The sequence below is a fragment of the Corythoichthys intestinalis genome, chromosome 18 (genome assembly GCF_030265065.1).
Source record: "Corythoichthys intestinalis isolate RoL2023-P3 chromosome 18, ASM3026506v1, whole genome shotgun sequence".
Classification (NCBI taxonomy): domain Eukaryota; kingdom Metazoa; phylum Chordata; class Actinopteri; order Syngnathiformes; family Syngnathidae; genus Corythoichthys; species Corythoichthys intestinalis.
The window spans coordinates 35,283,563-35,307,671 of NC_080412.1; the positions used below are offsets into that span (position 1 = coordinate 35,283,563).

General features: G+C 37.5%; 1 protein-coding gene across 1 annotated transcript; it reads left to right on the plus strand.

The window, feature by feature from the left end:
• The first annotated feature begins 13,289 nt into the window (after positions 1-13,289).
• Positions 13,290-20,567, plus strand: spag7 (sperm associated antigen 7). The gene is made up of 7 exons (XM_057821787.1): positions 13,290-13,440; positions 17,507-17,574; positions 17,655-17,743; positions 19,216-19,300; positions 19,379-19,468; positions 19,572-19,728; positions 19,814-20,567. Exons 1-7 carry the CDS (start codon positions 13,323-13,325, stop codon positions 19,927-19,929), a joined length of 723 nt encoding a protein of 240 aa, XP_057677770.1. The 5' UTR covers positions 13,290-13,322; the 3' UTR covers positions 19,930-20,567.
• Positions 20,568-24,109: the final 3,542 nt, after the last annotated feature.

Consider the following 24,109-nt stretch of genomic DNA (forward strand, 5'->3'; position numbering starts at 1 on the left):
CATCAACTCAAGGGGTGTTTGATTTTTAGCCGCACTATATTTCATGTTGAATTTGCACTGATGAGATGAGGGAATAAAATACATTTCTGCAGAAGAACTTTGTGTTTTTCATGAATCTTTACAAGAGTTGTGCGATAATTACTTTTTAACCGATGACTGATATCTGGAAATGGTCAAACCTTCAAAAATCCAATACCGATACCAAACCGATCCTGATATATTTGGTCATGGACATATTATGGTTTTAACTAGAGGAGTTCGAAAAAATCGATTATTACATGCATCACGATTCGACACGTGACGATTACGATTCATAAAGGTTCAAAAACGATGATTTTCCCTCATAACTTTATGACAGTCGCTCGTAGCGGAACGAAACTCAAGAGCCGTCTGCTGCCCGGACACCGTTAACAGACGCACGCACAACGTTTTTATGGATGCTGCCAGTTACTGAGAGATTTACTCATTTTTAAAAGACTGGAAAATAAATTTGTGTATGAGACAGGCAAGTTATTTTTTAGAGCGAGAGGGGAAGAGAGAGAGATTGTTGCTCCTTGTCTTTCAGATGTCCAGCAGTAGTTTTAAGGCATTTCAATTGAAAAATGTCCTGAGTGTGTTGCAAAGACCCGTGTGCGTATATAAGAGGTGAGTACACGAACCCTCTCGTACTGTTTAGCCTTTATTGTTGTTGTTTTTGAGATGTTAATTGTTAGTGCCGAGCGCTAAGCTAATTAGCTAATTCGCTAACGTGTATTTCATATGCAGAACGTGTAAAACCATGATTAAGTACAGCGGTAACACTACAAACATGCGTAATAGTACAGAAATCTGAAAAAAAGTATATTGGTTAAAAGATCTAGAAGTAAATGGTCTTGTTTCTAAAGACACTTTGTTTCCAGAAAATGTGGAATTCATTCCACCTGTGTAAATTTTATTGTATTGTTGAAATAAGTACTCCCTTTAAAATGGTTAATGTTTTTGCTAGGGGTGCACGATATCCATTTTTTGAAACCGACACCGATATTGATAACTTCCTGCTCCTCAAGGCCGATACGGATACGATAATCGATAATATATATATAATTTTTCAATGTATATTCACCTGAGTTTTTGAACACCTGTAGGTCAAAAATACCAGTGGTTGATTCAGCTTAGATTTGCCTTTGACCGAACCAGAATTTTCATGATGACATGAACATTATAACGAACAAAACAAAGACGGTAACAAAACTTTGCATACTGGAAAAACAGGAGTGGAAACAAACGCACAAATTCCAATCCGACACCGTGCCAAAAATATTATTAATAGGGCCGATAATACATTATGTTATCGGATTTATTGGGAGGACGTCATAATTCCTATTATCGGACCGATAATTATCGTGCACCTCTAGTTTTTGCACGTTCTTGTAAAAAAAAAAAAAAAAAAAATGAATAAAAAAGCAGCTTTTTGTTGTATGAGCATGTTTCCATTGTTCCTGTTGAATCATTAGGATATTTTAAATAAATAATGGACATGAATTTGTTTGGCTACTTTATTAATTAGTAATGTACGATGCATCGATAACCTTGTTAACCGTGATCATTGTCTATACCGTGATCATCGTTTAATAATCGATTCGTAGCAACCTGAATCATAATCGAATTGAATCATGGAGTGCCTAAGATGGCACACCCCTAGTTGTAACCCTTACCAGAATAGAATAATGTCCCATTTAAAGCAATATTTGATTCAGTTTTGGTTGATTTTAGCGACACTGATGGACGAACACGGTAGTGTTTTGCCTTAAAGAAGACTTCATTTCCAATGAGGACCAGCGCACACCCGCGCTGTGTCATAAAATCATCAATCACTCAAAAAACAATCTCCCGGTTGCCTGCAGATGGATTAAACAACATTTCTGTTTCCAGCGGCTCTATGATGGCTGAATAATAATGAGGTAATTAATCCACTTGTGGCTAAACAATAGCATATGACGGTTAGCAACCGTGTGGCTTAGGAGCCGTTTACATGGTGACTCTCCGAGAATACGAAAAATTTCAAATTTGCATTTGCGTCTCCATTTGAGCAATGTCGCAATTCCGCATGAAAACGACGTATTCATGCCAGGCCCTAGGGGGCAGTGCAGATTTACAGGGCGACAGAGAATGATGCACTTTGACCCCACCAAGCTCCCTCAGCCCGGAAAAAAAATATGTCCGCCCACTTGAAGCAATGTCATTTTTCTTTTGTTCAAAAAGGCACAAAAATTGAAACGTTCAACATATTTAATTTAAAAATATAATTAAAACAGTCAATTAAATCCGACACTCTGCCATATTTGCTTTTTTAATGTTTAGTAGCACTGCTGCGCACGCCCAATGTGACGTGTACGAGTGCTGACGTTAACGACGTGGTCTCGCGCCGCAGGAGCCTTTGATATGCATGCCGAGGAAGCCCCCCCTCAACCCACCGCAATCGGATTCCTCCACTTTGGAGGCAGGATTCAGAATTTTTCGTCTTCGCCGACACCATATGCACGTGAGGCGAGTCCGCTACTCAGTCATTGCATCTTTGCGTCGCAGAGTCGCCATGTAAACTGCCCCTTAGTGTGGCTAAACCACCCAGCCCACCCGAACTCTGATGAGTTCGGTTAAGGGGGGGGGGGGGGGGGGGGGCGTCACGCCAGCGAGTGAAAGCCAGGCAGATATTTATTCGGTATATCTTGGTAGCCTCTTTTCTTTTTGTCCTCAGACAAAACTTTTGGTCTTTCGTTGCTCTGCCATCTTTGCAGAATTCGCGCGAAAACGTTCGCTTCGATTTCCGTCTTTAAAATGAAAGGGGGACGTGACCTATGCCGTAAAGCAGTCAGCACATTTGTATTTTGTTTTTGTGTGACAGGGCCACCCTCCTCATAGTTAATTAGTGCTGGTGAAAGCGATACAGAGCCCCTCAAGATATAGAGGTGTCATTCAACCAGTTGTCAGTCGACATATTATCACTAAGGTTATGAAAAATCTTATAAAGGTTGAAAAGTTACCTAGTGTTGCTTTAATTAAAGAAAATAATAAATGAACCAAAATGTATAAATAAAAAGAATAATTCACAAAGCCTAAAGCGGCACTCTGTGACAACGACAAAGCATTACAAATACAGGTAGGCGAAAGGCACAGACTAGTCCAGACAATGTATTGTCCATGTGTTATTCCCAATATGCATTTTGCTAGACTTTTGCACAGATTTTTGTACTTTGTTACTTTTCTTAGTGATTATTTCTTTCTGGTGTGGAATTAGTTATATGTAATGAGTTTATAATTCATTGTTTTTCAATAATTTATTGTTGATTTAATTTTTGCACTACGAATGCAAATGGTCTGCTCACATAACAAATCGCAGCCATCTTAATTTGGAGACATCTAATGGTCACTAAGCATAACTGATGTGCTAAGCTATGACCATCATTTGTACAAAGGCTGAAGGCCTCTACAGGGGTTGGACAAAATAATGGAAACACCTTAAAAAATCAACAAAAGCTAATTTAATATGATGTAGGTCTGCCTTTTGCGGCAATTCCAACCTTAATTCTCCGAGGTATTGATTCATACAACTTTTGCATTGTTTCCAAAGGAATTCTAAACCATTCTTCGGTTAGAATACCCTCTAACTCTTTTAGAGACAATGGCAGTGGAAATCGACGTCTTAATTGAATCTCTAATACTGACCATTAATGCTCAATAATGTTGAGGTCTGGGGATGCTCAACTTCATAAGAATGTTCCCCATGCCAACAATTATGTTCAATGATTATGATGCCAAAATGTTAGGTCTTTCCATACATACTTTAAGGGGCAACAGTGCAATATTGGCCCAAAACCGATAGTGAAAAACCATTGTCGATATTCATTCATTCATTTTCCATGCCGCTTATTCCTCACGAGGGTCGCGGAGATTGTCGATGTTATGTTATATAATTTTAAAATGCTATTATTGGCTACCCGATAATATTGGACAACTCTAATCTTTACATTTGCTTTGTTTGATTTTCATACCTCTGATTTGAAAGATCAAAGACATGAATGTATATTGCGGAAAACACTAAGGTGACTTGAAGTTCCGCTCTGAGACCCCCAATTTGGCCAAATTTCAAAATTGTCCAATATTCATGTGTGATACATCATTGGAAAGCTTTAAATTTTCTGGGGGAAGAAAAATTTTGAACAGGAGGGCATTTAAAAAAAAAAAATGTAAACAGCAAAACCCTAACTGGAGGAGAGAGCACGAGAGAGCAGAATTAAAGACGCCACGATTTTAATAAGATATTATTGCGTACTTACCTTGTTTTGATCCAAAAACTCCATGTAGCATGTATCAACGAGTGTCAAGACACAGCTGTGAATGGTCACAAGCGGATTTTTGGGGGATTTTATGGGTAAAACATGATGATATAACAAGGGTCGCGATGCAGAAATCTCAGACAACAACGAATAGTTGAGATTTTCTTTTTCATATATTTACCCTTTTAAGCGTTTTTTTTTTTCAATTTGTCTGTGTTTGGATCAATTATTTATCATCTAATATATTGGGGAAAATGCGACAGTAACAAAAAACTACAATTTAGCGATAGTTATGAGGTAGGTATCCGTGATTTCTTTACAGACGCCATTTTTTTCATTGTGACGTAATTAGTTTAAAAGTTTAAAATATGCGAATGAATAATTTTTGAAAGTCGTTTTTTTTTTTTTTAACAAAATATTAGACATCAATTAATGATTCTAAGCTAAAAATGACATTTTGAATTATAATTACTTGTTTTCATGGCTGGGTTGAAAGAAAAACGGTTGCGCGACGTCAGTAAACGGGGGTTTCCAGGGTAAAACGGGCAAATTAAAAATAGTTCGGGGGCTTATTGCGCCATGAATCTGCTATGGCAGCATATTGTATATTGTTCTATCAAACACAGCAGCTGTTTTGGCTTAAGATACAGCAGTTTCTTTTAAAGAGGAGTGCAATAGCAGAAACTGCTTTTTCAGTCTTGTCTGTTTCCCGCCATATCTGCACTAAACATTTAAATTGATTTAAAGTTCAGTCAAGATGATGGGTCAAGACTTTTTCTTTGCCACTTAAAAAAAGGTTGCTCTGAATAAAAGCTCTGCTACACACATGGCATAATAAAGTTAAAAATAAGTCTAATTTTTGCAGATTAAATTAAAACATAGCAAATGAAGACCTCAACCTTTGCACTTTGTTGACGCACCCATGGCAGTAATTGCAGTTTAATTTTTTTTTTTTTAATTTAAAAAAAAATTTTTTAGGAATGCGGCAGCGCCACGTCGTCACTGTTCAAAAATTCAAAACCCATTTGTGAACATTTTTTTCGTACGCTCAAGTAATTTAAACTATTTGGGGTGAGGTACCAATCCTTTTGTTTCCTTGTTGACTCTTTGACCTTTGTGTAACCCTGCTGCTGTAAAACCTGGAATGACGTTTTGTTCTCCGCTGTCACATCAGCTGACTGAAGACACAACCTGTTGTAAACAAGTCTGGGGGGGTCTGCTGTTTTGACGGCGTGTCACGTTGCGCTGCCTGAATGCAACAAAACTTCATCCCGGATGACAATACATGGGACAATGAGAGGCTCGTGTTTACGAAACGTCTCCATTGCCTGCTGCCCGATTTTCCCATCTTTAAAATCATTGGCTGTCAAATCAATTTAATCCCTCCCCTTAAAAAGGGATCGGGTGTCTAACATTGTCAATAACCACAAATAAATTCACTTATTCACAGCATTGATAGCGACGGACGTCAAATCCGTTTGAATGTAAATTACAGTCAAAATTCATGTTCTTTGCTAATTATTTCTTCAGTTACTGTTCCAGTTGTTTCATTAATTTGGTAGTTATGGAATTTAGTAAAACTTTATTTGACAGCGCCATCATGAGACTATCATAATTATGACATGGGCATCATGGGCATTACTGATTGTTTATGAAACATGTCATTAAGTGTCAACCCCACAAAATATGTCACTAACTCCATTTGTGTCCAGCTCGGCTCTTTACATCCATTCAAAAGAGATCATTTGCCGGATAACACTAAATGACATCTGTTATAAGCATTTATTGATGCTCATTACAGTGTCATATCATAATTATGATAGTCTTATGACGCCACTGTCAAATAAAGTGTTACTAAATACTATAACTAGCAATCAATGAAACAACTGAAACAGTAACTGAAGAAATAATTAGCAAAGAACATGAATTTCGACTAATTGACATCTGTAGCACTGTAATGCATGTTAGGAGGCATGTTGGACAACAACAGTGTTGACAGCAGGTGGCAGCAGAGATTGACTGTCTCCTCCAAGAGAGCAGTGATGGCCAAATGAAGCTTCTTGAAGCAATGAAGCTTTGCAGCTAATTGGTTCAAAGCTTCATGGTGGTTCATTTGGTCTTATGATGTCATATAATGTGGCTGTCAAATAAAATGTTACTGGTTTATAACTTTTGGTGTAAACATCCCATAATACTGTGAAGACAGCTGCGGCTTATAGTCCATTGTGGCTTATCTATGAACAAATGTCGTTTTTGTGTCAAATTTGATGCGTGGCGGCTTAGTCAGGTGCGCCTTACAGTGCGAAAATGATGGTAATCATGTTGCAATCACCGCCAGCCCTTTCAGTCAAAATTGATGGGGCGGCCATCATCAAAGACGGCCATTGAGTTAAATTATAAAATGGCATTAAAGCCATTAGAACAGTAGAATGGTGATTGATGTCGTTCCTTATTTTGAGTGTTGTGGAGGGTAATATGTCGACATTACAGTGCAGTCAATGTAAAAACAGTTTACTGGTTCGTCTATCATTGTCACTATCACTCATAGACTAGTGACCAATTATAAAAGTAAATGCCAGTTTTTGCAATTGACTGCAACTTGTCTAGTATGGGAACATTCACCTGCACAGACATTTGACCTTTCTGTCTCACAGAATAACAAAGAATGTGCTTCGCAATCAAGACTTTTGAACTGTGATGACTGACGTCTGCTTGCCAACGTTGTTCGCAGACAGACAGGAGGTGAAAACATAATAAACAAAAGACACTTCATTCACAAAAGCGCTTGTCCATCCCTGCTTCTATTGCTTTATTTAATCACATGGACATTATATTGTCCTTTTAGTAAAATATTGACAAAAATCATATTGATTTGTATGTTTTAAGTTCATATAAAGATTGTAGAAAAGACAGTTTTGTTATGAATTTGTATTTAGATGAGATTAGGACTTTAATCTTCCCTGTACCGTATTTTTCGGACTATAAATCGTAGTTTTTTTTCATAGTTTGGCTGGGGGTTGCGACTTATACTCTGGAGCGACTTATGTGTGAAATTATTAACACATTATTATAAATCATTTCACATGTTTTTTGGTGTTTTGGAGTGACACTGATGGTTTGGTAAATTTGTGTTCTTTATGCTATAGTTACCTGAATAACACTTAATAGCTATGTTATGTTAACATACAGGCCATGTTCGTATTTCGTTGTTCATGCATCATGTAACATTATCATACTGTACACTTATTCAGCATGTTGTTTTCTATTGTATTTTACTGTACACTTATTCAGCATGTTGTTTTCTATTGTATTTTTATTTTAAATTGCCTTTCAAGATGACATAGCGGTTCTATGTGTTGGATTTTATCAAGTATATTTCCCCCCAAAAATGTGACTGATACTCCGGTGCGACCTATATATGTTTTTTTCCTCTTCGTTGGGCAATTTATGGCCGGTGCGACTTATAGTCCGAAAAATACGGTAGTCAGTTTGGTGTTCCTTGGTCTTGAACTAGTTGCTATAAAAATTGGTCGAACTACTAGTATTACAGCACACCAAGAATGTTAAAAGTATTGTTGATCCTACTTCATATTTTGATAACAAGCTGTTCTTCATAGTACTATTTTGGTCTGGAAAGACAATAAATACACGAAAAATGTATTTTAAAAAACTCCACATTTCTGTATTTGAGGAAATAAAATTGATTTGCAGTCATTCAAGTTGGTTACTGTACCAATAAAGCAAACATGGTCTTAATTATAGTATTCGCACACTTTTATTTGTAACAGTAAAATTTCAAAAGGTATTTGCAGAATGCATCACACAATATTTCAAAAGGTTTTATGAAAATGCTGAAATGTGGTCGTTATCAAATCCCACTGAATTTTTGACGACTCAAATCCTCAGAATAGCACACCTCACAGTATGACTCTCTGCAGGCTTCTGTCGAAAACTGCCAGTTGTTAGAACCGTACGGCACAGCACCTGCAAGTAAACAAGCAATTTCTTCTTCAGCTTAGACAGACATGGTTCAGTCCATTACAAAGTTCTCAGAACATTCACGAAATTTCTAATCTGTATACAATCACTGATATGATAATACGTCTCAAATTTTTGTTTTGTGCCCACCTGTATCGCCGAGGGCACCCATGATGACCGACCATGTACTCCTGAGCATAGCAGTACCGTCTGCAGAGTCCTCTGTGATCACAAGTCCAGTACTGCGGTTCGGGATCAGTACCTGAAGATAACAAAAACAATTGTTATTATTCATAGCAATTATTTACGTAATCATGGGTTGATTTGATGTGGTACCGTTAAGAAGATTGGTAAATCAATAATCTTACCCTGCCCAACAGCAAATATCAGGATAAGCACAAGGAGAAGCAAGCCCAGTCTCTTCATGTTTGGGCACCAATAAGCTTTCAGAATCTGCTGTGGGCACGCAGCTGCTGCATTTATAAAGTATTTCAATCACAGGGGTGGAGTCGGCCAGGCTCTGTCCAAATCCCAATAACAAAGTGTCTTTGAATAAAGCCTGTCTGAGAAATGAGGCCTCTTCAGTATTGGACAGGGCACATAATGCACAATCTAAAGAAGAAAGGCCCATTTATATGGTCTTGTACTTACATGCACTCCTATGATAGGATAGAGAGGATTCCATCTAAAGAGCAAGGCCCCCAGTTGTCAATATTAGAGGATTAAGTCTCATTTGAAAGACATTATGGCCTGCTTCGGGTCAGGTCTGCCCCCTATCCACCCAAAGCTCTGCCCACATCTGAATGCAACAGTAGTTAATGGGTTATTGCTGATGCCGAGAAACCACAATCAAACTGTACAAAACATGCTGCTGTCATGACGCAGGGTGAATTGTCATCCAGACAATAACACTACAAGGCAGGACACATGCAGATGGGCAGGTGCTTGTACAGCATGCCCCCTAGTGATTGTGTCAAATGTTTGAAACAGCTTCTTTTTATTTTGTCATCTGTGACTCTACTATGATTAATCAGTCTGAAAAATACTGACTTGAGAGGGTAGGAGGCATGGATTGCACCCTGCAATGGTCACAAGCATATCTCAGGCCACATACAGTGGAATGAAAAAGTATCTGAACCTTTTGGAATTTCTCACATTTCTGCATAAAATCACCATCAAATGTGATCTCATCTTTGTCAAAATCACACAGATGAAAATGCAGTGTCTGCTTTAACTAAAACCACCCAAACATTTAAAGGTTTTCATATTTTAATGAGGATAGCATGCAAAAAATTACATAGAGGAAAAATAAGTTAACCTTCTGCCTAAGGAGACTTCAACAGCAATTGAAATCAATTTTTTACCTAACATTTTGAGTCAGGTGGGTGCCCAATCACTGATGAGTGGTTTAAAGCTGCCCTGCCCAATATAAAATACACACCTGGTAAGAAATGTCTTGATGAGAAGCATTGTTTGATGTGCATCATGGCTCAGTCAAAATAGCTGTCTGAAGACCTGCGATCAAGGATTGTTGATTTGAATAAATCTGGGAAAGGATACAAAACAATCTTTAAATGTCTAGCTGTTCATCAATCGACAGTCAGAGAAATTGTCTACAAATGGAGAGAGTTTGGCACTGTTGCTTCTCTCCCAAGGAGTGGCCGTCCACCAAAGCTGACGCCAAGAGTTCAGCGCAGAATACTCATAGAGGTAAAAATTAACCTACAGTGTCTGCTAAAGACTTAAGAGAAATCACTGGCACAGTCCAATATCTCTGTGCACACAGTAACTATATGTAAAACTATTGCCAAGAATGGTGTTCATGGGAGGACTCCACAGAGGAAGCCACTGCTGTCTAAAAAAAAAAAAAAGACATTGTTGCTCATTTAATGTTCGCAAACTTGGACACTCCATAGACGTTTTGGCAAAATGTTTTGTGGACTGATGAAACCAAAGTTGAATTGTTTGGGAGTAACACACAATGTCATGTGAGGAGGAAAAATGGAACAGCTCACCAACATCAACTCCTCATCCCCACTGTGAAGCCTGGTGGAGGGAGCATCATGATTTGCGGCTGTTTTGCTGCCTCAGGGCCTGGACAACTTGCAATCAATAATGGAAAGAATGAATTCAAATGTTTATCTGGATATTTTGCAGGAAAACCTGAGGCCGTCTGTCAAACAGTTGAAGCTAAAATGAGGATGGATGCTACAACAAGGCAATGATCCAAAGCACAGAAGTAAACCAACTTCAGAATGGTTTCAGAAGAACAAAATACATGTTCTGGATTGGCCAAGTAAAAGTCTAGACTTGAACCCCACTGAGATGCTGTGGCATGACCTAAAGACAGCGATTAATGCCAGACATCCCAGGAATCTGACTAAACTACAGCAGTTTTGTAGAGAAGAATGGGCCAAGATAAGTTCTGATCGATTTGCCAGACTGATCTGCAGCTACAGGAAGCATCTGGTTGAAGTTATTGCTGCCAAAAGGGGGAATAAAATATTAAATGTGATGGTTCACTTACTTATTTTTCCCCCTTCTTTCATTGTTTGCATACTATCCTCATCATCATATGAAAACCTATAAATGTCTGGGTGGTTTTAGTTAAAGCAGACACTTTTTTCATCTGTGTGATTTTGACAAAGATCAGATCACATTTGATGGTGATTTTATACAGAAATGTGAGAAATTCCAAAAGGTTCAGATACTTTTTCATACCACTGTACACTACCATTCAAAAGTTTGGGGTCACCCAGACAACTTTGTGCTTTCCATCAAAAGTCACACTTTCATTTATCAAATGAGATTCAAAATGAATAGAAAATATAGTCAAGACATAAAGAATTTTGATACGATGATACGAAATTTTTTGAATAATAATCACCAGATATCAACCCCATTCTTGTATTGTGGGAGCAGCTTGACCGTAAGGTAAGGAAGAAGTGTCCATCAAGCCGATCAAATGTATGGGAGGGGCTTCTGAAATTGGTGGATCATATTTTTCCACATTACCTCTGAAAAATGACAGCTAAAATGCCAAAGGTCTGCAATGCTGTAAATGTTATAAATGGAACATTCTTTGGCACTAGCCAAGTTTAAAGTAGAAAATTATTATTTCAAATAAAAGTCATTATTCCTAACCTTTTCTATGTCTTGACAATATTTTTTTATTTGTTTTTTAACTCCTTTGATAAGTAAAAATGTACCATCTCATGGTGGGGTTGGTGAGGGGTATTGTCTATGTGACTAACCCCAGACTTTTGCCGCAGGGCCGAGAACAAAAAGTGGTGTTTGGTATGTGGCAAATTAATTTTGCCATGTGGCATTTTTTGGGTATTTGGCAAAATGGATATTGGCATGTTTTTTTTTGTTTTTTTTTGCCGTATTATAATGACTGATTATGTCATTTGGTATCTTTATGCACATGTGTGGATCTTGTAGACCAGAGCTTCCTAACGTTTTGATAATTCCAGACCCCCCAAGGGATTGTCCAACATGGTCCCATACCCACTGCCGGAATAATTATTATAATAATTATAATAATTAGATTGGTATCCATGGCATGGACGTGCATAACAGTCAATGGCTCGGCCTCACTTGGGTGCCAATTGAATGTCAATGCACTGTAAAGTAAAGTATATGGTTAAAAATCACAACCACGCGTTTTTCTGGAAAATTTGGACGTGCATAGCTGCCAATGGCATGGCCGTGCATGGCCTGCAAAAATGCCATTTACCAGAAAAAGAAGTGCCACATAGCAAAATCCATTTTTCCACATACCAAAAAAATGCCACATACCAAAAAAAGCCAAAAGGCAAAAAAAAAAAAAAAAGAAAAATGCCACATGGCAAAAAAAAAAAAAGCCACAAGCCAAAATCCATTTTGCCACATACCCCCCCCCCACCCAAAAAAAATGCCACATGAAAAAAAAACGTTTTTTTTTTTTTTCTTCAGAAAAATCAATTTTGAAAATCAATTTTGCCACATGGCAAAAAATGCCATTTGGCTTTGCCACATACCAATTACCAAATACTACTTTTCGTTCTCCCTCTCTCAACTTTTGGACGGTAGTGTACATGGAGATAAGTTGTATTTAAATATTTATATTTATTTTAACGTGGCAAACTGAAATTAAAAAAAAAAAAAAAAAATCATACATGCAATCATTAATCTATAATGTAAAGTCATAAAAATGTTCACTCGTATTCCAGTATCTAAAACAGTGATTCTTAACCTGAGTTCGAATGAACCCCAGGGGTTCGGTGAATCAGTCTAAGGGGTTTGGTTTACATAAAAAAAAAAAAAAAAAAAAAAAAAAAAAAGCGCCATATTTTACGCCATGAAAATAGTATGTGAGGCAAGGATGTGATAGAATTAGAATGTCGACATGGAAACAGAAATAGAAACTGTGAAATCAATTGAACCGTTTAATTTCATTTTCCAATGTGAAAAGCAAATCAAAAGGCAAATTTATTTGTTGTAAATTCACACTGTTTATTGGATTTGTGAGAATATTCATGTTTATTTATTTTTTTTAACATAATGACTTTGTGTACAAATTTGATCATTTTGTGATGAGTTTTTCATTAATTTTGATATCATTTGAGATACATGACTGAAATTGCATGGTCGCTCAAGGTTAATCCAACCAAGCAAGTTTCATGTTACACAATACAAGATATATAGATATATTCGTCCAAATTTGAACAAAAAAATATCTAAGATATGCGAATTAGGCCAATTTTGGTTTAGTGGTCTGATAATGCTGCAGGCATAAAGATAAAAAAATACATTTTGGCCTGTTTGAAAACGTGCTGTCAAAATGAGAAGACATTTGAATGGAAATTCACTTAGTTTGTTGCTTGGTAGTTTAGATATATTTTAAATTTCTAAGAAGAAGAATAAGAAAAAAAAATGTCTATATTCCAAAGGGAATATAGAATATATATCTTCAATTCTTGCAGTAGAGGGCGCGATGTATATAAATACCGATGTTACAATCATCGAGGAAGACCGTATGACCTGCGCATGCGTAATCGGTGGTCTCGCGCTCAAATCAAGATGGCGGATCTACTAGGTTCAATATTAAATTCGATGGAAAAACCTCCAACTGTCGGCGACCAGGAAAGCCGGCGAAAGGCTCGAGGTATAATCATACATAGGCATTTATAATAACGCAACCTGCGTTCATCATGTTAACTGTATGAAGTGATATTGATACATGAGTGAGGGGGGGAAAGGGTGAACGAGGTTATTTCTGGTGTTGCCATAAACTGGTTGGGCCATCCATTTTCATGTTGAAAATTGTCTGCCCGAGTCAAAGACAACGTCCATGATCTCCTGTTTATCATCAAGTTTCGGAGATTTATAGTACCGTAGGTTAGGAACAGCACAACACAGCGGCATCAAGCTCAATGTGAATGCCCAATGTTGGTTGTGGACACATTTGTAGAGTTGTAATTGGTCCCTAGGTTGAAAACGCCTGACGTCACGTCCGTGCCATCGCTACAGATTGTCTTTAGTGCTGTTTTTTTTCCCTTCCAAAATTTGTATTGCACAAAATAATTTAGCCAATTGTGGAATTGTGGTCCTGTCTGAGGAACTGCAGAGTGGCAGAAAAGTATGATGACATGAATGTAGTAGCAAGGATCAGCTCTTGTTTGCTATAGAGATGGACAAATGCCCAGATGGTGAGAAAACAGTCTCTGTGTAGGGATGTTCCGATCACACAGTTTTGCACCCGGGTTCGAGGCCAAGTCGCCTGATTTTGAGGATCTCCAGATACTGAGTACCGATCGGATACCTCGGCAATTTATTAAATATCTCCGAGTTTAATCATCTTGAAAAATGGATAGATAGAATAAAGATTTTATTAACAGACTCAACGTCCAAATCACAACAACACAACACAGCAATAGATTAAAAAATAAAATAAAACGATAACAAGTGGACTTTGGTACACAACACTGGGTCTCCTAGCGACCCACATTTAAAAGGCACATATACCAGTTCTTCCAAAACCTTTACAAGTAGCGTGTAAAGTAGGCGTGGGAACCTCTTGTTATCTCACGATACGATACGATTTGCGATACAACGCTCACGATAACAATGACCTGGCGATATGGCGATACCACGATTATCGATACATTGTTCAGGAAATCATTCTAGGATATTCTACAAACAATAAACAGAAAAACAAGCTTCTGCTGTGAATTGGAACGAGTTTATCACGAGTAGACGTCCAATCCATTTGAACTGGGAGGGTGGCAGTGAATGAACATTTGTTCATTCGCTGCCATCCCTCCCACTTCAAACTGATTGAATGTCTACGGCCGTCAGTGGCAGCCAATGCCAGGCAATGAGGTCATTTTGGGCCATTTAAGGTCATTTGCCTGTTGATTTCTAGTTACTTCCTGTTGATTTGGGGGTATTTTATGGGTCTCTTCCTGTTAATTTTGAGTAACAGAACAGGAAGTGACCTGGGAATCACCCAAATTAATAGGCAGTGACTCAACAGAAAATGACCTGTAAATGAACCGCAAGTGACCTGTAAATGACCTGAAAATCGGACAGAATGACTGCGAATGCTCTGGTTTCGAATTAGTGCTGCAACGATTAATCAATTAACTCGAATATTCGATTAGAAAAAAAGATTCAAATTTAATTTTGCTTCTTCGAGTATTCGTTTAATTAAAGTGGCGTTGTAATAGTTTGTTTTGAAAGTGTTTGCATTTATTTTTATTGATTTGGGTGGATACTGAATCTATCTGCTCCCTGTTAAGACCATCATAAGCGTTTGTTTGAGCTAATGATTTTTTAAAATGCATTCCTAATGTAGTTTAAAGGTATATATAGCCATTTTTTGTGGGAATATGTGTCTGAGCCATTTATTTAATGCATTGTAAAAAAGCGTTAGCATTTTATAGCATTTAAGATAGCGGACTTTTGCTATGTAAGTTAGCCAATTGTTATTTTGTTGTACTTATATCCTTACGTTTTTTATACCGTCTGAGGCTCAGTTCAGGTATTTTAATTATTTATGTTCCATATCCGATTACTCGATTATTCAAACTAAATAATTCATCGATTAATCAACTACTAACATAATCGATAGCTGCAGACCTATTTCGAATGAACGAACGTTCCCAGTCTAAATAGATTGGGCGTTGAGCACCATCAATGGCAGCCTTAGAGTTACCTGAGACACTATTATGGTGGAAGATTTTGGTAGCAACTTGTTGGTTCCTTTTTTTTTTTAAGACATTGACACCTTTTTAAAACGATATCTCGATTCTTGGCAGGAGCATATCTATAACCTTTTGGGATAGAAAGTATCGCGATATATAGCCATTTCGATATTTTGTCACACCCCTAATGTAAAGTAGGGCTGCAGCTATCGAATATTTTAGTAGTCGATTAATCGAGTAATCGGATAAGGAACATGAAAATTAAAATATCTGAGCTGAGCTTCAAATGGTAGAATTTTTTTTTTTTAATGAGGATCTCTGTACAACAAAGGAACAATTGGCTAACTTACATAGAAAAAGTCCGCTAGCTTAAATGCTATAAAATGCTGAAGTTTTTTTTTACAGTGCTCTTAACAAATGGTTCAGACACATATTCCCACAAAAAACAGCTAAATATACCTATAAACCAAATTATGAATGCATTAATAAACATTAGTTCAAACAAAAACTTAGCTTACGTTGGTCTTAACAGGGAGCAGTTGGATTCAGCCATTTGAAAACAAGCAGACCAGAGGGCAGTGTATCCACCCTAATCAATAAAACTAAATGCAAACACTTTCAAAATAAACATTACAACGCAACTTTAATTATACGAATACTCGAAGCAACAAAATTTAATTCGAATATTTTTTTTCTAATCGAATACTCGAGTTAATCGATTAATCATTGCAGCACTAGTGTAAAGTTTTACAAAATGTTAGTCAGGCCCAACACAATCAAATTTTTTTAACCATACAGACGACTGATAAAATTAACCATGAGTACACTTAAAACAGACTAGAGGGTATTCACCTGAGCTGCTACAAACATACCTGAAGCACTGGTCCATCTGGGCCTTTTCAACAAGATTCTTAGAGAATCATCATATGCCACTTGTAGTCTCTGGAAACTTGCTTTGTTATAATTAGTTCGAATAATTGGGTAAACGGATTGGGGGACATTTAATTCGTTGCAGAATAAATTTTAGAAGATGTAAAACAGGCTTGCTAAGATTGCACTTTCACAAGAGCATGAAATCCGAATACAAAATAAAATTTCTGAGTGTTTTTTTTTTTTTTTTTTTTCAAATTACCGGTATGCTGTATCACACTTTTATTTCACAAGCGCAATAAATGCATTTAAAACAACTAAAGTACATGAGCTTAGTGTACAGTTAAAAAAAAAAAAAAGAATAAATAAGGATCGAAGTATAACAGAAGAATAGGCTAACTTGCTACCTTAAATGCTATAAAATGCAGTTTTTGTACAATGCTGTTAACAAACGGTTCAAACACATATTCCAACACAAAACAGCTAAGTATACCAATAAACTAAATTACAAATGTATTAAAAAAAAAAAAAACATCTCAAACAAAAACGTGCAACCTTATGTTGGTCGTAACAGGGACCAGCTGGATCAAGCTGTGTGAGATGAGTTAATGTCAAATTCACTGTTGCCACTAGAGGGCAGTATATCCACACAAATCAATAAAACTAAATGCAAACACTTTCAAAACAAACCATAACAACCCCACTCTAATTAAATGAATCCTCGAAGCAGCAAAATTTGATTCGAAGCTTTTTCCTAATCAAATTACTCGAGTTAATAAATTGTTGCAGAAATCTTAAAAATCTTAAAACTCGATATTTTTCACTGTATTCAAATCTAAAAATAATGTAATTGGGCCTGATTTTCCATCATGTGAATGGATCGTGGACATCCCTATCGCTGTGCATTGTGATAAGTTTAAAAAGAAAAAAAATGAATGAAATGAAGACCAGTCGCAGCAAGACAGTATATTTTTTCTGAATGAATTATGACGTTATAGAAATAAAGAAGGTCCTGTAGTTCAGTATTTTAATTCTAAAACTGTTGTCAATCCGGAATGTGGAACTAGGAAAAACACAGGTTGAATGGAGCAGGTGAGGAGAGTGTTATTACCAATATTTAATTTATTGAAACCTGAACATAAACTATGTTTGCAGAGCAAGCAGCGAGGCTCAAGAAGATGGAAGAAGATGAGAAAAAGAAGAAAGCGGAGTTCAGAAAAAAGGTAAATACTTGATCGGGTTGATGTGTTTTGACACATAACTTGCATTTAATGAATGCTAACTTGCTTCTTTTTTTGCTTAGATGGAAAAAGAAGTGTCAGAGTTCATTCAAGACAGTGCGCAACAGAAGCGAAAATATAATCCCATGGGCAAGATTGAGAGAAGTATATTGTAAGTAGTGCTGCAACGATGAATTACATTCGAGTAATTCGATTAGAAAAAAGCTTTGAATCAAAAATGCCGCTTCAAGGATTTTTCTAATTAGAGTGACCTTATAATGGTTTGTTTTGAAAGTGTTACATTTGCTTTTATTGATTTGGGTCGATAGACTGCCCTTTAGTGGCAACAGTGAATATGCCATAACTCGTCTCACATGGCTGAATCCAGCTGCTCCCTGTTAAGACCAACATAAGGTTTGTTTTTGTTTGAGCTAATAGGTTTGTTTATGCATTCATTGTTTAGTTTCTAAGTATATCTAGCAGGTTTTTTGTGGGTATGTGTGTTTGAACGATTTGTTAACTCATTCGCTCCCAGCCATTTTCACCCTTCGCTCCTGGCCGTTTTACTGGATTTTCAGATTTTGCAAGACCCACAGAAAATTCTGTTCTATTGCTATATAAAATGGAACCCACCAAAAGAAAGATTACTCTCTTCTTTGAGCAGAAAAAAAGTTAGTTCATATCTTTTGCCATTCTTTAAGAATCAGCATTAAAAAATAGCTTAGTTTTGCAAATTTCCAATTTCTGATGAAAAAACGGAGAATTTGAGCTTTTTGTGAAAGCATACATTTCAAACATAACTTTGACTTTAACGCAGCTATTTTTTGCTTTAGTTACATCCCAAACGTCGGAATAATGTTTTCCTTTTACAAAATAAGATTAACAATAAGACAAATAAAGCTTTTGATAGCAAAGTAACAATTTATTTACACATAACTCACTGAACTATGACGCTGTTCTGGCCGCAATAGCCTGTTAAAATTTTCCCTCATCGCCGTCTGTCTCATAAAGATGAATTTTTTTCTCTGCGGGCTCTGCACGCGAAAAGCACGGACTCAAAGGCATCCTCCGCTGCACTAGTGGTCCCGGTCGTTCTGCTCAGTCGTCCAGCGCCTACCATCCCGGGCGTCCTACCGGTTGTTCTGCTCGGTCGTCCTCTGAATACGTCTTTGGGACACTGAAACTATTAAAAATAGAATGTATTTATACGTTTTTGGGAGCAAATGAGTTAAGAGCTTTGTTTAAAAAAAGTTCGCATTTTATAGCATTTAAGCTAGCTCAGGTATTTTAATGTAGTTTTAAATGCATTTGTTGCTCTTGTGAAATGAAAGTACAATTCTGCACAGTTTGAAGAAACACTCAGGATTTTTAGTTTGTACTCACGTTTATTGCTTTTTTGAAATTGCAAGCCAAAATAAATGTTATTGCAGGCATAAACACTTGTTTATTTGTTTTACGTGTCCTAAAATGTATTCTGTAATGTATTGAATGTTCGTAATCCAATTATTCAAACTATCTAACCCATAGATTAATCGATTGCCTAAATAATCGATAGCTGCAGCCCTTTTTGTTTGCAGTTACACAAGTGAAAGACATTGTAAAGGGATGTGTAACTATACTCAACAATATTTGTTCTGCTCACAGGCACGATGTCGCTGAAGTGGCTGGTTTGACTTCTTTTTCTTTCGGGGAGGATGAAGAGAGCCGTTACGTCATGTTGTTCAAGAAGGTTGCAAGTCTTTTAAGCAAACGGCTGCCGACATTAATATGAGGCTGTGTGACAAGCTTCTGTTTTGTGTGCTTGTAGGAGTTTGCGCCATCAGATGAGGAACTGGAGGCTTATCGTAAAGGAGAGGAGTGGGATCCTCAGTTGGCGGAGCAGCGGCGCAGGCTAAAAGTAAGATTAGAAGCCTAACATTTAAACTCACCAGACCCAACTACTATTGAGATAAAACATTAATTTGCTATTTGTTTACTAAAACATATCTTGGCTGCTGTAGGAGCAAGCAGCTCTGGAAGAAGCGGCATCCCAGCAGAGCAGCAAGTTGGAAGTGTGTCCGAATTCCAATTACAGAGACAAGTACAGCCACCTGATAGGCACATCTGCAGCCAAAGATGCGGCGCACACTCTTGAAGCTAACCAGGCGTATGGATGTGGTGAGTGCCATCTTATTTGCATCCAGTACAACACACAACGGCTCTCCTTGACATCATCTCACTTTCCTGTTTACCTATCAACCAGTGCCGGTGGCCAATAAGAGGGACACTCGCTCCATAGAGGAAGCCATGAATGCAATTCGTGCAAAGAAGCGGCAGAAGTTAGAAGACGATACTGGCGCGCACGGCAGCGCTTCTTGAGTTGCAGTCTTTGCGGACCTCGCATGCGGATGTGCAAAGTGGTCCCGACTAGAAATGCAATATTCTGTACTTCAGAGACTTTACATATGGCAGGTGAACACTCTACTGAGATCCTGATTGTACAGCAGATACTCAGGATTTCTGAGTTCTTAACGTTGTGTCAGATAATAACTTCTCGGGCATCAGTCAGCCGTTACCAGTATAAGGAATACGCTTGCGTTAAAATAGGACGCTACAAGTGTTATCTAAAATCATTGATAGGGTATTTTAATGCACATTCATAGTATTTGTATTGATGGTGTATCAAGTTATACTGGCATTTTTTTTAAAAGGACATACTTATGTATATCCCCCCACCCCATTATTTTTTAAACTAAGAAAGCACCTTCAAAGACTTTAAACAAACTCATATCTCTTTCTTAGAATACAAAAGTATACATCTGAAGCTTTATGGATTTTTTCCCCCCTTGTCTGAACAACTGCAACGTCTTGTCAATGCATACACTTGAGATGGAGATGATTTTATGTCCTTTTTTTGTTAGTGGGGGGGTTCTTTTTAGACATCTCTGAGTGTATTTAAAAATGTTTATTAAATGATGAGAACAGTAAAAATAACAACAAAAAAATATTTGTGTATTCGGTTATTTCCCCCTTGAATATTAAAATTTAACTCAATGCAAAGTGCATGACATCACTTAATTCATAGAATACTGAAAGGATTTATGTTGAAGCTAGAACTTTATAGGAGCTCGCCATTTCATGTCAAAAACAAAAATGACATTTTCATTTTGCTAATACATAATTTTATATCAAAAGCAAACATAATTGAATGGTCCAAGGTGCAGGTGGTACAGTGCTGGCCAAAAACATTGGCAGCCATGCAATTCTGTCAGATAATGCTCAATTTCTCCCAGAAAATGATTGCAATTCCAAATGCTTTGGTAGTAATAGCTTCATTTATTTTGCTTGCAATGAAAAAAACAACACAAGAGAATGAAAAAGAAAATTAAATCATCATTTTACACAAACTCCAAAAATGGGGCGCACAAAAGTATTGGCACTCTCAGCCTAATACTTCATAGCACAACCTTCTGACAAAATAACTGCAAACAACCGCTACCGATATCTAATGAGTGTCTTCCAATGCTCTGCTAGAATTTTAGACCATTCGTCTTTGGCCAACTGCTCCAGGTCTCTGAGATTTTAAGGGTGACTTCTCCAAACTGCCATTTTCAGATCTCTCCACATGTGTTCAAGGGGATTCAGGTCTGGACTCATTGCTGGCCACTTTAGAAGTCTCCAGTGCTTTCTCTCAAACCATTTTCTAGTGCTTTTTGAAGTGTGTTTTGGGTTATTGTCCTGCTGGAAGACCTATTACCTCTGAGGGAGACCCAGCTTTCTCACACTGGGCCCCACATTATGCTGCAAAATTTGTTGGTAGACTTCAAACTTCATAGTTTTTGAAATTTTGAAAAAATGCGTAAGCAACCCCCCTTACAAAAAAGTCAAAAATGGACTTTTCTTAAAAGTACAGTTTTTTGGCATATTTGGGCTGTGCAGGGAGTCCTGACATGTTTTTGGAACGTTTCCCGGCGCTCCTTGGCCCAAAAGTATTTTTTGACCGTTTTTGAAATTTTGAAAAAATGCGTAAGCACCCCCCCCTTACAAAAAAGTCAAAAATGGATTTTTCTCAAAAGTAAACTTTTTGGGCATATTGGGCCGTGCCGAGAGTCCTGACATGTTTTTGGAACGTTTCCTGGCGCTCCTAGAACCAAGTGTTTTTTGACCGTTTTTGAAATTTTGAAAACATGCGTAAGCACCCCCCCTTACAAGAAAGTCAAAAATTGACTTTTCTCAAAAGTCAACTTTTTTGGCATATTTGGGCCGTGCCGAGAGTCCTGACATGTTTTTGGAACGTTTTTTGGCGCTCCTTGGCCCAAAAGTGTTTTTTTAATCATATTTTAAATTTTGAAAAAATGCGTAAGCACCCCCCCCTTACAAAAAAGTCAAAAATGGACTTTTCTCAAAAGTCAACTTTTTGGGCATATTTGGGATGTGCCGAGAGTCCTGACATGTTTTTAGAACGTTTCTGAAATTTTTTTTAAAAATGCATAAGCACCCCCCCTTACAAAAAAGTCAAAAATGGACTTTTCTCAAAAGTCAACTTTTTTGGCATATTTGGGCCGTGCCGAGAGTCCTGACATGTTTTTGGGACGTTTTTTGGCGCTCCTTGGCCCAAAAGTGTTTTTTAATCATATTTGAAATTTTGAAAAAATGCGTAAGCACCCCCCCTTACAAAAAAGTCAAAAATGGACTTTTCTCAAAAGTCAACTATTTTGGCAAATTTGGGATGTGCCGAGAGTCCTGACATGTTTTTAGAACGTTACCCGGCGCTCCTTGGCCCAAAAGTGTTTTTTGACTGTTTTTGAAATTTTGAAAAAATGCGTAAGCACCCCCCCCTTACAAAAAAGTCAAAAATGGGCTTTTCTCAAAAGTCAACTATTTTGGGAATATTTGGGATGTGCCGAGAGTCCTGACATATTTTTGGAACGTTTCCCATTGCTCCTTGGCCCAAAAGTATTTTTTGACCGATTTTGAAATTTTGAAAAAATGCGTAAGCACCCCCCCTTACAAAAAAGTCAAAAATGGACTTTTCTCAAAAGTAAACTTTTTTGGCATATTTGGGCCGTGCCGAGAGTCCTGACATGTTTTTAGAACGTTTCCCGGTGCTCCTTGGCCCAAAAATGTTTTTTGACCGTTTTTGAAATTAAAAAAAAATGCATAAGCACCCCCCCTTACAAAAAAGTCAAAAATTGACTTTTCTCAAAAGTCAACTATTTTGGCATATTTGGGATGTGCCGAGAGTCCTGACATGTTTTTAGAACGTTTCCTGGCGCTCCTTGGCCCAAAAGTGTTTTTTGACCGATTTTGAAATTTTGAAAAAATGCGTAAGCACCCCCCCTTACAAAAAAGTCAACTTTTTTGGCATATTTGGGCCGTGCCGAGAGTCCTGACATGTTTTTGGAACGTTTTTTGACCGTTTTTGAAATTTTGAAAAAATGCATAAGCACCCCCCATTACAAAAAAGTCAAAAATTGACTTTTCTAAAAAGTCAACTTTTTTGGCATATTAGGGACGTGCCGAGAGTCCTGACATGTTTTTGGAATGTTTCCCGGCGCTCCTAGGCCCAAAAGTATTTTTTTGACCATTTTTGAAATTTTGAAAAAATGTGTAAGCACCCCCCCCCTTACAAAAAAGTCAAAAATTGACTTTCCTCAAAAGTCAACTTTTTGGGCATATTTGGGATGTGCCGAGAGTCCTGACATGTTTTTAGAACGTTTCCCGGCGCTCCTTGGCCCAAAAGTATTTTTTGACCGATTTTGAAATTTTGAAAAAATGCGTAAGCACCCCCCCTTACAAAAAAAGTCAAAAATTGACTTTTCTCAAAAGTCAACTTTTTTGGCATATTTGGGCCGTGCCGAGAGTCCTGACATGTTTTTGAAACGTTTTTTGGCGCTCCTTGGCCCAAAAGTATTTTTTGACCGTTTTTGAAATTTTGAAAAAATGCGTAAGCACCCCCCCTTACAAAAAAGTCAAAAATGGACTTTTCTCAAAAGTCAACTATTTTGGCATATTTGGGATGTGCCGAGAGTCCTGACATGTTTTTAGAACGTTTCCCGGCGCTCCTTGGCCCAAAAGTGTTTTTTAATCATATTTTAAATTTTGAAAAAATGCGTAAGCTCCCCCCCTTACAAAGAAGTCAAAAATGGACTTTTCTCAAAAGTCAACTTTTTGGGCATATTTGGGATGTGCCGAGAGTCCTGACATGTTTTTAGAACATTTCTGAAATTTTTTAAAAAAATGCATAAGCACCCCCCCTTACAAAAAAGTCAAAAATTGACTTTTCTCAAAAGTCAACTTTTTTGGCATATTTGGGCCGTGCCGAGAGTCCTGACATGTTTTTGGAACGTTTCCCGGCGCTCCTTGGCCCAAAAGTGTATTTTGACCGTTTTTGAAATTTTGAAAAAAATGCATAAGCACCCCCCCTTACAAAAAAGTCAAAAATTGACTTTTCTCAAAAGTCAACTTTTTTGGCATATTTGGGACGTGCCGAGAGTCCTGACATGTTTTTGGAACGTTTCCCGGTGCTCCTTGGCCCAAAAGTATTTTTTGACCGTTT

Bases quoted from the DNA above. Each gene is read 5' to 3' on its own strand.
- spag7 (XM_057821787.1), top strand. From the start codon at position 13,323: ATGCGTAATCGGTGGTCTCGCGCTCAAATCAAGATGGCGGATCTACTA. The intron at 13,441-17,506 runs GTATAATCATAC...CTATGTTTGCAG, and splicing joins AAGCCGGCGAAAGGCTCGAG to AGCAAGCAGCGAGGCTCAAG. The intron at 19,301-19,378 runs GTTGCAAGTCTT...GTGTGCTTGTAG, and splicing joins ACGTCATGTTGTTCAAGAAG to GAGTTTGCGCCATCAGATGA.